General features: G+C 34.4%; 1 protein-coding gene across 1 annotated transcript in view; it reads left to right on the top strand.

Moving 5' to 3' along the window:
• Positions 1-13,403, top strand: part of THSD7A (thrombospondin type 1 domain containing 7A) — a 267,166-nt gene that overhangs the window by 188,558 nt on the left and 65,205 nt on the right. The window contains exon 10 of the mRNA XM_030264733.4: positions 8,290-8,481. Coding sequence (XP_030120593.3) covers positions 8,290-8,481 — 192 coding nt within the window. The remainder of the gene's footprint in view (positions 1-8,289; positions 8,482-13,403) is intronic.

Here is a 13,403-nt window from a genome sequence, read left to right as displayed (position 1 = left end):
TTTCAAGGTATGGAGTGTTGTTTTGATTTTGGTTATTCCCGTAACTGTTTTGTATATGGTGCAGGATGTATTAATGTATTATTTACCTGATGTATTAAGGAATACTGACCTGGATTTTTTATCAGTGACTCACTTTTTTTTTGCGTGATTGAAAATTTGGATGAATTTAAGGACAGAGAAGAAACCTTGTAACCAGAACTGTCTTACCTCTAGAGCAGAATGGCTTTCACATCTTTCAGCTTTCCTATAAAGCACTTGCAGAGTGTTACCTGCTTCTGCCTTTTTTCTGCACAGTTGGTAACATTCTGTGCTGTGGGAAAGGCTGGCACACACATGATACCCTGTGAGCTGTAACTGAGCTCATTTACTGGTTTGGTTACAGAGAATGAACTGAAGTGTTCAGGTACTATTTTTGATTTCTGCATGAGTCTGGGAGTTCTTGAAGCCAGTGTCATCCCACTCATCAGAATTATTTTTCCCATAAGGTGAATAAAGAAAAGAATTTGCATATAGTCATTAACAAGAAGTTATTGCTTGTAAAATGTGGTGTTTCATCTCATTAAGGAATAGAAAACAATAAAAAGATAATGATTTTTTCTTGAGTGTGTTAACATGCTGTTATCTTTGATTGTAAAAATGCTGGATATGGTGAGTTTCTAAGCTCCATCTATTTTCCTTTTGTATATTACTTCCTGTCACTAATAGTCATTTGTCACTGCAAATGTTTGCTTTAAAAAAGTCAAAATCATATTTTAAAATTTAGTGGTTTATTTTAAAAGGTATATATATCTTCCAATATTTTCATAGGCAAAGGATAGCAGTCAGTGGCCTTTTCTGTATGTCTCTGGTGAATCTGTGCAGGAAGGATAAAATTGTAAATAAGATGATGGTACCTGTGCTTGTGCTCTAAAGTTTCTTGTTAAAAAAAAAAAAAAAAAGAAATAGAAACATACATGTTTATGAGATTCACAGTGGGTTTTTTGAATAAGTGGCCAAAGTATCATGTTTACCATTTTTCTTTCAGTAAGGAATAGATGGCATGATACTATTGAAAGCTAAACCGCAGTAATTTTGCACACAGAAACCATCAAATCAAACAGTTTACAATCCTGCAATGTTTACATATAATTAAACTATTAGACCAACTTTCTGTCATTTTTGCAAAATGAACAGATGTGAGTAACCAGTGTATTTGTCTTCATTGAAATCAATGCCATTTCTACTTAGGCTTCTTAGAAGAAAATTACTTCAAGAATATTAACCATCAACTAATTAAGATGTACTTAATTAAATGCAAATGCTACTTAGCAAAAGTGATTGAGAGAAAGGCATGTGATTAGGGAATTAGCAACTGATTTAATACTTGGAGCTACCAGCTAGGCACCTAAGCATCAGAAATGAATATAAAAGCTTCACTTGATAATAATATTACAACATTTTAGTTTGTTGAAAAACTTAAGAGTCAAAGAAGTAGGATATATTGAGGTCATAATCTGTAGATTATGTTATTTTATATTTGTTGATTAAAGAGGTTAAAAATTTTTCCAAATGTTGAAAATTTCTCAATATTTTTAGACAACTGATTCAGGAACTGTAATGGAAAATAATTACGAAGGTAATACACTGCTGCTGCTGTTTGGAAAGACACTGCCATTTTGCTAACATTAAAGGGGTTTTTTTTGAGCAGGTATGAATAAATACCATTAACATCATATGAAGGATAGTGGGATTAGTAAGAAATTTAAAGTTTCCTATTATCTGTCAAAATACGTGCTATTTGCTAGTATTGAATTGATTGAAGGGCAAAAATTATTCTGTCAGTCAGACACTCCTGCACATGCTGTTTTTTTTTTCTTCCAAATACTTTTAAGATTGTTGAGCTAAACAACATGGTAGACGATTAATTTCATGTAAATATTATAGTTTCTTCTTTCTGGGGCTTATTTTATTAGGTTTTCAGAGATTAACTTCTAAATTCTCCCTACTTAAAAATCCGGATCAGCTTTTTGAAGTTATGTATACATTTTAATTAGAGACAAGTGCTCAAAGACAGTGTTCCTCAGAGAACTCCTCCTGTATAAGGAAAAACAGACAACAAAACAAAATTGCCAGAAAAAAAAAAATCAGTCCTAAGTCCTTTTCTGATCATTTTAAAAGGAAAACATCACACTACTTCTGGAACTTCTAGATTTGGAAGGAAACCATAATTTGCTGTCAATATTCATGGTAGGCAGGCATGATTTTTCCTGTTGTGGTGAAGTTTGGTAATGATTTCAAAGAAATACAGAAGTATTAGAAATTAAAACAATAATTTCAGTTTATCCTAGTGATTGAATACTTTCTTGTTCATTTGCAGATATAAGATGTCCTGGCATGTGAAGATGTATGAAGTTTTGATAAGTTTGATAGCTTTTCTGTAATGTGAAGAATTTCCATTTTACATTAGGCTAATTATCCAATGTGTGGGCTGGGTTATTACTAAAGAAAATCTAGTATGGAATTTCACATTTGGATAAATTTCTGCATTTTCTTACTTAGTGATGTTCTTGATTTTTCTTTTAATTGTCTTTAGAATTGTCTTTAGAATCATTGCATTATTAATAATATAAACTCATTAACACTGCTTCTATACTCTTACAGTGTAATTGTGACATTCCTGTAACTTTGAGGCAGATAGATTATGGACAGAAGACTTTCTTGTGGAGAAGGATATGGTTTACTGACTGTGACTGTGGTTAAAATTAGTTCCAAGTGAAAACAGGACTGAACACAGAGAACAGATCTGATTTTAGTAAGTTTTGAATATATATAGGCATATTTTGTTCTTGACAGACAGAGTCCACACAGGATTTTTGGCTCCTCAGCCAGTCAGACACATTTTGAGATTGACAAAGTTAATGTAAGGACAGGTATAAGTCCTTAAGGAGGAGGTATAAGGAGTCAGTGTAAGGTGTAAGGAGTCAGTGTAAGGATAGGTATAGGTCCTTATAAGGGAATGCACATGGGAAACTGCATAGGAGTTCGAGATAAAGAACATTCTCAGCCATTTCAGCCTTTACAACTCATACTAGTGGCAGTTCAATACTTTCCTGTTGATTATTTTCCTACACAGGAAAGGAAGGAAACAGTCATTAGCAAACAGCACAGCTCACAGATTTTGCTGTGTGAAGTAATACTGCATTTTTCTCCTGCAGGCCCCATGCTTAGAGGCATTACTGAAGGCAGTTAAATAATGACAAGGCCTCCTTCACCCACAATCACATTAAAAGTTGAGCTCTGGAGTGCTTTTCCAAACATTTCAGCTGCCCAGCAGTTTTCCAGTGGATGATACATCATGTACAAGATACTGATACAAGACATCTTTTTTTCTTTAATTTTTTATATAATACTAAATTTGAACATATTGAAACAAACAATAAGTAATATGAAGTCTGCAGTCCAGTTTTAGTATTTGGGCTCAGTTGCAATCTTCTTTTACAAACTTCAAAATACAACTGTAAAATTTGTTTTACCGCTGTGTGATATTCCTGTCCTTTACTGATTACACAGGCATGTTAAGCATAATGTCAACTATAAAAGTTCAAAACACTCTTTTGATTTAATTCCACTTATTTTTATTTTATTTTCAAAATTTACTTAGTTTATATCAGGTTATAGGTCACTCTTTCAGAAACAATATCTGGTTTCCTCATTTAGAACTGAGACCAGGCTCATTGACTTATTACATAGGGCTCCAGCAGCAATTTTATTTTATGCTGATTTTTTAAAAGTTGTTCTCTATGCCTCATTGAATCTTGCAGTGATTTTACTGTTCATTTTAAGGCTTAAAAAACATTTTCCTCTCTGTTAAGCACTTGCCTTCCCATTTACTACAGGTCAGAATTTGACAGCAATTTTTTACTGTGCACTGGAGCATGCAGCATGTTAAAACATGCACAATAAGCAAGAGGGTTTCTTTACTATGTCTCTCTAGTGATTCCAGCTCTAGGAATGCTTCCCATTGGAACTTAAAGCATTTTACAAGAAACCTAAATATCAGACACATTTTACAGATGAGTAGACAAAACCACAAAGGATGGCATGATTCATCTACATTAACCACAGAATATGGTCCAGCTCTACCTTTAGCATCCAGACTAAATTTTCACAGATACAATACCTGCTTTGTGAATATAATAAAATAAGAATGGTGATATGAATACTGATATTTCTTAATCAGTTTCTTCTGAATGCTATTCACAAGCTACCTCTCTGATCTGTAAAAATTTGCCTATTCTGTAGTTTGGGAATTTTTTTTGTTGGTTGGCTTGGTGTTTTTTGGTTGTTTTTGTTTATTTGTTTTAAACCAACTAAATAGTTGTATAGTTCAATAGTTCAATAGTTGTGTGGCTCTCATGTGGGCATACATATCAGGAAGTCTTTGAGACAAGAAGCTGGCCAAAAGGAGATCTTAATGTAGTGTCTTGCTTTGCTGATTGTTCAGATGGATCCAGCATAATTATTTGATAAAGAATAATGTGTTCAAAAGACTATCCCATCAGAAGTCCTCACTGATGTAAATCTGTAACAAAAATCCCTTGAAAAGTTTAAACCGTTTTTGACATTTTACATTTTTGAAAAAAAAAAACCAAAAAAACATCTTTTGCCTCTGGCCATTTTTATGTGCTGTCATTTCCTTTAGTGTTATTTGGATATTTTAGTCCAAAATGTGTGTCTCTTGCCTAAGAAAGAACTATAATTCAACAACATAAACATTGTTTGCAAATATGGAATATTGCTAGATTCCATTGCTAGATTTTAGTGAACAAGTCAACTGATAAGTGGTGAAGAGTTCTCTTGACAGAAATGTCATAGTCTGTTTTCATCTCTCTGCTTTTTACTTTTTTGTCATTCTGTTGTTTAAAGTAATCCAGGGCATACCCCTTTCATTAATTTTTTTTTTTTTTTGGAGTTCTGTCTTTAATACTTATGCAACATAATTTTTTACCCATAACATTGAAATAAAATCATAGATTCATTGAATGGTTTGCATTTGAGGGGAACTTAAAGATTATCTAGGTCCAGCCTCTCTGCCATGGATGGGGACAGCTTCCACTAAAACTGGTTTTTCACAGCTCCTTCTAACCTTGAGCACTTGAGCACTTCCAGGGATGGAGCATCCACCATGTGGATACAGACAAGTTATCCAGTGCCTCTCCTCCTTTGCAGTAAAGAATGTCTTCTTTAATCTTCTCTCTTCTAGTTTAAAGCCTTTCCCCCTTGTCCGATCATTACATGCTTTTTTTTTTAAAGCCCCTTTTCATCCTTCTTGTCAGCCTTTTTCAGGTACTAGAAGGCTTCTATATTGTCTCATTGGATTCTCTTCTCCAGGCTGAACAACTTCTACTTTCTCAGTCATTCCTCATGGGAGACATATTCCAGCCCTCTGCTCACCTTCATGCCCCTTCTCTGGACTTGCTTCAACATTCAATGGCAAACATTTTCAAATGGAACTTTTTCTAAGTAGTCTTTACACTGGCATTTTTCCCAGCTTATGGTTGAGTGATTTCTGGTGGTTGACTACACTATGCCCTTTAAAGAGGAAGGCAAAAAAGGTCAAGTTATTCATAAAATCATTAGTGAGATTTCAGAAACAATTTTGTATAAATAAAATATTTCCCTGAAGATAAGAAGTACCCATTATAAGACACTTCTTCCGACTACATTTCTGTGCTATTGAATTCATCAGATAAGAACTGGACACTTGACAAAAACAAAAAGCCAGTATGCAAGATGAATATCTCTAGAATGTTTTCTCTGTGAAAGCAAAGCAAAAATAGGGCCTTTGACTTTGGGAGAGAGTGAAGGCTTGATTTCATTTGAGATATAAACTCAGACTGAAACTAAGTTTAAAATATTCTTCATTGTGGCACCACATTAAGCTTGAGTTTAAACTTAAAAGCCAGTAAGTGGTAAATAAGTTCCGTATAGTGTCATTTGTTTATACTGTGACACACTATTGTAATAGTAGCATTTCTTGCAAAGTGTGCATATATCATAGCACTTTGCCTTATTGAGTCTTATCTAGCAATGGAAAAAAATTGAGAGTATGTTTCACCCCTTTTCTAGCTTTTTTTTCCTGTCTGTAGAAGAAGTTTACAGTCCTCTCCTCTATCTCTTGTCCTTGAACCCAAACAAACGCCCTTCTGATGAAGCAGAAAGGAATCCCTCCTTCACTGGGTTCAGGGTGTGATGACCTGCAATATAACAGAGGGAGCAGTTGATGCAAAGACTGAGTCCAGTGAGGGAAGCAGAACTTGGCATGGGAGAACCATGAAACCTTTGGCAGGGCTCAAATTTGTATTTTAATAGGGGAAAATATAGCTGTTGAGACTGTCTAGATCTCGAAGGTCTTTATAATTCAGATGAATATGACTACTTTAGGCTATTTTAAAAACATGAGCTGCAGGATTTTCCCTTGTTTTCAGAACCAAGGAAGATTGATGTTTGTACTTCTGTTGTGCCTAAATATTCTGTATGACTAAAATATTTGGCAGTGTTCAAAAAGATCTAATATTGAATGGATGACCTTAATCTTTAACTCTTTCGCAAAGAATTTGGCTAACACTTCGGGGTCATGATCTGATTTAGTACTAAAACACCTCCTGGTTTCAGGAACTCAGTTTAAGAGATTCTTATTTAAAACACTGTATTTTGTCATTCTTTGAATGACAAAATGCAGTTTATGTAGTTTCTATTTTGATTAGTATTTGAATCAATTCATTATTTTACATCTATTGAACAATAAAGTCTAATTTGAGACTCGGTTAAGCAGAGTTTTTACATCTTTAGCTTAATTTATAATGTGTTCTGTTCTTACTGAATTAGCTTTCAGAATCCATTGTGGTAGTTACTAACAGTAAGTGATGCCTTTATGAGTCAATTACAGGATATTTGATCAATATATCTAACAAATATTTTGTTGTATTGAAGATGTACATTCATTTGCAAATATTGATAAGACATTATTTTGTTGACACTGGCTATTAAAACAAAGGGATTGACATGATGGGTCTTAGAAAGTGCATAATGTATACAAATCCTGTTTTGTCCTGTCAGGATCATGTAAAATTCAAGAGTGTTTCAATAGATGAATCATAACAGAAGGTTTTATACTCTAGTACAGTGAAGATTATATAGCACAAAAGGCATTGAGATGCTTTGAAGTGTTATTCTTTTTAGAAAATTAAAAAAAAAAGCTTCATGTTTACAGCTGATCTGGGTCTTTCATGCCTTAATTGTATGTGGTTGTCAAGGCGTCAGAAGTCCAGTGTACTCTTAGATGCAACATTTCCAGTTCCTCATAACAGGCATTACATTGTGCTAACAAGGCTAGAATTCTAAAAACTGGACTCAAATCTCTATCTCCTTCATTTTTTCCATCATTTGCTCCAACATGAAGATTTATCATGATACTTACTGATATCAGAATATGTGGTCATTCATTCATTCATTCCCCCTTAATAAATATTAACTTATTTGATAAAGAAATCATGTCACCTCACAAAACTATCTATGTTGTGATTAAGGTGCTGTTTGGACAGATCTCAGACACAGTGCTCCCATGATTATCAGATTGAAAACAAAAGCAACCCTGCTACTTAAATACTAGCTAATATTTCATTAAGCAATTCACACCAGCATTGATCTTATTATTATAATGAAATGTGTACCTACAGAATACAAATGCACAGATCTTGTTATACTTCCATGACACAAAGAGTGATGTGTTGTTGATTTGCTAACAAATGAAGATCTTTCTAACTAAACACTCTGATTGTAATTTACTGCAGCTTTTCATATTTTGATGAATAGCTGCAATGCAAAGGATGAATTGTGGATTATAAAACTGGCTAATTTAGGATGTTTTTTCCCCTTCTCCCACAAATCTGGATGAAAACTATGTCATTTCTATACATGCATATCTATGTACACAGTTTTCCATAGGGATGTTATATACTCTGTTAATTTGGATTTTTTGTGAGATCCAGTATGTATTACAAAACAAAAGCCTAAAGACCACCCAAGCTGGCATTCACTTCATGAGACTATCGAATCAACTTAGGTTTAAGTATGCTCTTCTAGAATCCAGGCAGAGGAGACAAGTAATAAAGAAATCTATTTACCTTGTTTACACAGAAGAACAGAATCTAATTTATTTGTGTGCTCATCTGGACTAGACTGCTCATTTTAAGTTAATTTAGCAAATAATAGACTGCTACTAGCCTTTTTATTTTTTTTTTTTCCCAGGAGAAGAGGTTGACAGGCAGCTGTGCAGAGATGCCATCTACCCCATCCCGGTGGTGTGCGAGGCGCCGTGCCCAAAGGACTGTGTGCTCAGCATGTGGTCTGCCTGGTCCTCCTGCTCGCACACCTGCTCCGGCAAAACCACAGAAGGGAGGCAGCTGCGCGCCCGCTCCATCCTGGCCTACGCAGGTGAAGGTAAGGGCTCACACTCTCCTCTTGGATTGTCAATCCTCAACTGCCTTTGTAATGGCAGAGGAATTCCTTGATTGACACTGGAACAAATTATTAGGTCACATTGTGGGTTGTTAAATATAGCAAAATTGTTTAAATGGTTATCCTACATTTACTCCTGGTACCTAAAGGTGTTTGAAAGAGGGTTTATTTTGCTAATTTCAGTTAATGTTAGGGTATTGTTTTAGTGTGCCTAATGTTACTGTTTGTATTTCAGAGATACAATTTTCTTGTTTTCATTAAAATAAAACGAGACAAACAGTTCATCCAATTCAGATTAGCAACACTAATTTATGTCCAATTTGGAAAGATATAAGTATCCTGAATGCTGAAAAGATGAGAATTTTAATGGTTCAAGTGTTAGCAAAAGGGTTTTGGAGTTTCTTTGCTCTAATTGGTAACTTATGTTACCCCACTAACATTGTTATTCATAGGAAAACTTTGGGTTTTGCCCTACAAGTCTTCACTCGTGAATGATTTCCATTTATTCCAGTGATCCTTGTGCAGTGTCTGCAGCATATGCAAAGAGAAGACATAGCTGGAATATAAAGCAGCAGACAAAACAGGTTTAAGATACAGGTTCATGGCTATTCTTTGATAATTTTCCATGGTTCCTATGGCTCTTTTTGTTTTGGTTTTAAGTATTTGGAGGAGTGGATGGGTTATAGAGGAAATGTTTTCTGTATATAACATGGTTCAAAAATGGCCATATCAAGTGTGCCAGGGTCCAGCTGATAAAATGCCTTGTACAACACCAGGAGCCAGGAGACATAGCCACCAAAGAGTTCTTGGAAGATGTTTACTCACATGTATTACTGACAGAAAAGTTACATGCCTCAATACAAAAGGATTACATGCATGTGTTAGTTCTTTTAAACTGTTAAGCATTTTATTACTTAAGACCAAATTTACCTGAAAATTGAAAGCTGCAAGGTATGGAAGCAGTGAAATGCAATAGCTGTACACGTCACTGTTTGCAGACACAGCTAATATTCACATTCAAAGTGTACCATATATTTGGCAGAATTTGGGTGATTGTAAAAAAAAATGTAGCAGAGCACTTTCAGTCTTTTCTCTGGAAGGAATCTTTGCTAGAAATGTAAGTGGCAATCAGAATTCTCTTTTAGTAGGTGATGCAAATAATAAATTACTTTGATGGATCTAATGTAACAAAGTAGAAACACTTTTAAATTTTTTTTTTAATTGTGTTTGTGGTTTCCCTTTTTTTTATACAGTATGTCAAACAGACTCATTTTGGGGGAAACACAGAGCTATATAATTCAAATAAGCATATATTCATGTGCTTCTTGCTTGTCCATAAAGACAATAGATTTTCTATATACTTTTGTAATTTTGCTGGAGACAGAAATTTAAATCCTGACAAGCATGCCATAGTAGTCAAAACCCAAATTACTGAAAAAATTATTCTACTTCCTTACTCTTAATCTTAAAAAGTACTCCTTATTCTGACTTTGATACTTAGTATGACCTAGGTTAATTTACAAGGCAGCAGATGCAGCAAAACTGTTCAGCATCACCTAGATTTTGGGTATGTGAATTTTATTAATGTTTGTTGTGCAGCAATCAGAATCAGCACACAGTAATCACAAAGACTGACAGATCTCAAACCACAGAGGCTGTTGTGAAGAAATCCCTAAAATAAGACTGAGAAAGCAAACTCATTACCTGGGTGTTATAATGCTTCAGCGCTGCTCAAACCCTGGCTTCTTTCACACTATCTCAGATGAAGTTATTCTGTGCTTTTTTTAAGGATGCAAGCTGGTAGGTCTACCCAGCTTATCCAGGAATTCATTCACATCTCAATCAGGTCTCTTCAATACAGTGTTCCTTTGCACTCTATACAAACTCCAGAGACTAAAAGTATATAAATAAATTAAAGAACCTTACAAGGCTAAGGGTATTTTTACTACTTTAGCTGGAAAGTACTTTTCAGCTTTTCTTGCATTATGTTAAAAAAATGTATCAGTTTAACTTTTTTTATGTTTCAGTGGAATTAGAGTTATTGTCATCTTTCTCCTCATACTCCTGTTATGCCTCAGTCATTTGTTACATAACAAATAACTGAATGACTTTTCACCTCCAGAATTCCATGACTGAGACCAGCTCTGTTCCCAAAACATAAAATACTGGGTGCTGGTAGGTCATTTCTTGTTCTAGGAGCACAGAATATATTAATGTATTTGAACATCTGCATTCCACTGATATAAAAGGAAGCTTCACCTGAATGTTTTTTGGAAAACATGCAGTTCTCGGTTCTATTCAGAACTTAGAAAAAATGCACAGAACTGTAGATGGAAGCTCTGTAAGCATCATGTAAAACTAAAAATTCCTAGTCTCATATATGTAAGACCAGTAATTCCATCTACACATTAAAGATGAGTTCTGAAAACAGCTATTGGTTCTGTTCAGGTGAACAGTCACGCAAGTTTTCTTTTGGATTTCTGAACCTTTTCCTGGGTTGTTGATATGAGAGACAGACCAAGCTATGTAAGCTATTCCATAGTAATTTCTGTATCCTGTTGCCTTGAGTTTTTACTCAAAATACAACAGGAGAAATACATTGTATATAAATATATACTATTCTTATTATATATCAGGATTGGATATTAAGTAAAGAAAAAATATGCAAGACTGTTTCAAATCCATGAATAAGGCTAAATTTGTATTCTAAAATGACATAAGGAGTACAGGTGTGAGTCCTTGATCACACACATCCTCCTGCTAGTCATTCAGTGCACAAGCCTAGAAAGATCAAAGCATTGAAGGCATTACATACGCAATGAATACTGCAATCCATCAAAGTATCTGCTATATTTAATTCTCATTCATTTGGGTACTTAAACATGAACACCCCCAGAAATTTTTGAGGATCTATAGATACATGTGAAATAATTTTTTTTATCTGGCTCTCAGATGGCTTTTTATCAACTATTGTCTATGATTGTTCAGTTTCTCTCCTCTTTGAAATGAAAAATACTCTATTTTGCCATTTTTCTTGTTAACATTGGCATAATACTGTCTGTAATAGAGCTGTGTAATTTCACATCTAAGAAAATTTTTTCCTTTTATTACCCATCTATCTCTGCTGCTGAATTGGTTTAAAGAAACCATCCAGTTAACATGACTGGCCACCAGAAAACAACCACAGTCTAATAAATTTTTTTATGACTTAGAATAGGAATAATTCAGTAGTATTTTAATAATTCCTCAGTATAAAGAATAGGTTCACAGAAAAACTATAAGATGTATGTAAAATGCAAAAATATAAGCCATATGTAAATTACAACAGTGACAAAGTTTTCTAATGAGCTCTGGGTTACTAACTGCCCCTCCAGCACCACACTGATTTCTGCCTGAGCCAGGAGCTGAGCTCAGTTGTACACCCCTCTTGCCCTCATTCCCTCATTCCGAACAAGACCCTTTTCATATGGTCAAACCACACGCTACAGAACCTCAAGCATGATGTGGTCATGCACATCTGGGATGGGCTTCTTTACTTGCATTCAGTGGAGAGAAAGGAGTCTCTTCACAAGATAAAGACTTATTGTGCTTTGTGAGATGATTTCATGTGGAAATGAATGTCACAATAACAATTTTTTGATATTTTTTCTGAGATCATTGTCCTCAGCTTGAAGGTTTGAAAGGCAAAGTGATTTATAAATTTGCCTGTCTGTGAGATTGCCTATAGTGTTAGCTCATTTGTGTCACTGTCAAATATATCTTCATGGTACAGTAAGAAACTCGGAAAAGTCACTGTCTCAAAATATAAAATGACAGCAAAGGACATAGTGATGTTACCTGATACTTCATACAGTTGTTCTGCATAAATCTAGTAAGGTAATGATACAGCTCAGCCTATCTCTTAAACGTAGGGTGTGTCTACTTTTGGTTTATGTTCTGTTTAATATTTCTGTTCTTCTTTTTATTCCCTGCTTACCATAAATCTTATATAATAAGTAGTGTGCACTAAGACTGTTTCACACCACTACTGGACCTGAGACTAAAAAGTACGGAACGAATCTTAGTTTTTCAGTAAGTAATAAATATGTAGATAGATTCTGTTTTGATTATAAACATAGACACTGCCATAGACTGGCAAATTGGTGCAATACAGCATAACACTAATGTTATGGGTACATCCTAAGTTTTATCAGTCCAACCAATTTTGGAAAAGTAAAGATTTAACAGCCCACCTCTCAAAAAAAACCCCAAACCAAAACTAAAAAACCGAAAATCAAATGCAAAGAGGAAAATAATATGGCTTAAAAGCTTATTTTATTAAAATGAGAGAGAAGGGAATTTTTAAATTATTATTCTCTTAGGGCAGGGATGCATATGTGCAGCAGTGCTCCGCTGAGCATTGCATGCTCATAGATCAGCAATGTGTAATGCCAGAAGGACTATTTGGCATGACCATATAGCACAGTTAGATAGTACAGACTATCAGTTGCCCATCTCATCAGATATTCTGTTTGACAACTCTTCCCATCTCTCTGCAACACTGCTTCATTGAATATGTAAGAAATAGCTGGATAAAAGGAATTTTTTTATCAATATTTAACATATTATTATTGATATGATTAAAAATTTTATTCCTGTTAAATTCCAGTACAGTTAGACTTCATAGCTGCAAACAAGAAGTTATGCTTAGGGTTTTTTAATGTATTTACTCTTCCTACACTTTTTGGTTTTAATTTTTGTATTTTCCTGACTTGAAATAACAGTGCTTGGTAATTAAATCTGAAAGCACAAAATTGAGTATTTATTTCAGCAGCAAATTGCTCATTCACAAAAGAATAAGTTTTGGAGAACTTGAGGTTTTTAATGAAACAAGAATAAAAAAACCCATTTAGTTTTGGAACTGT

The sequence above is a fragment of the Taeniopygia guttata genome, chromosome 2, assembly GCF_048771995.1.
Source record: "Taeniopygia guttata chromosome 2, bTaeGut7.mat, whole genome shotgun sequence".
Lineage (NCBI taxonomy): Eukaryota > Metazoa > Chordata > Aves > Passeriformes > Estrildidae > Taeniopygia > Taeniopygia guttata.
Note: the sequence above shows the minus strand (reverse complement) of the source record. Positions and strands in the feature narration are given on the sequence as shown.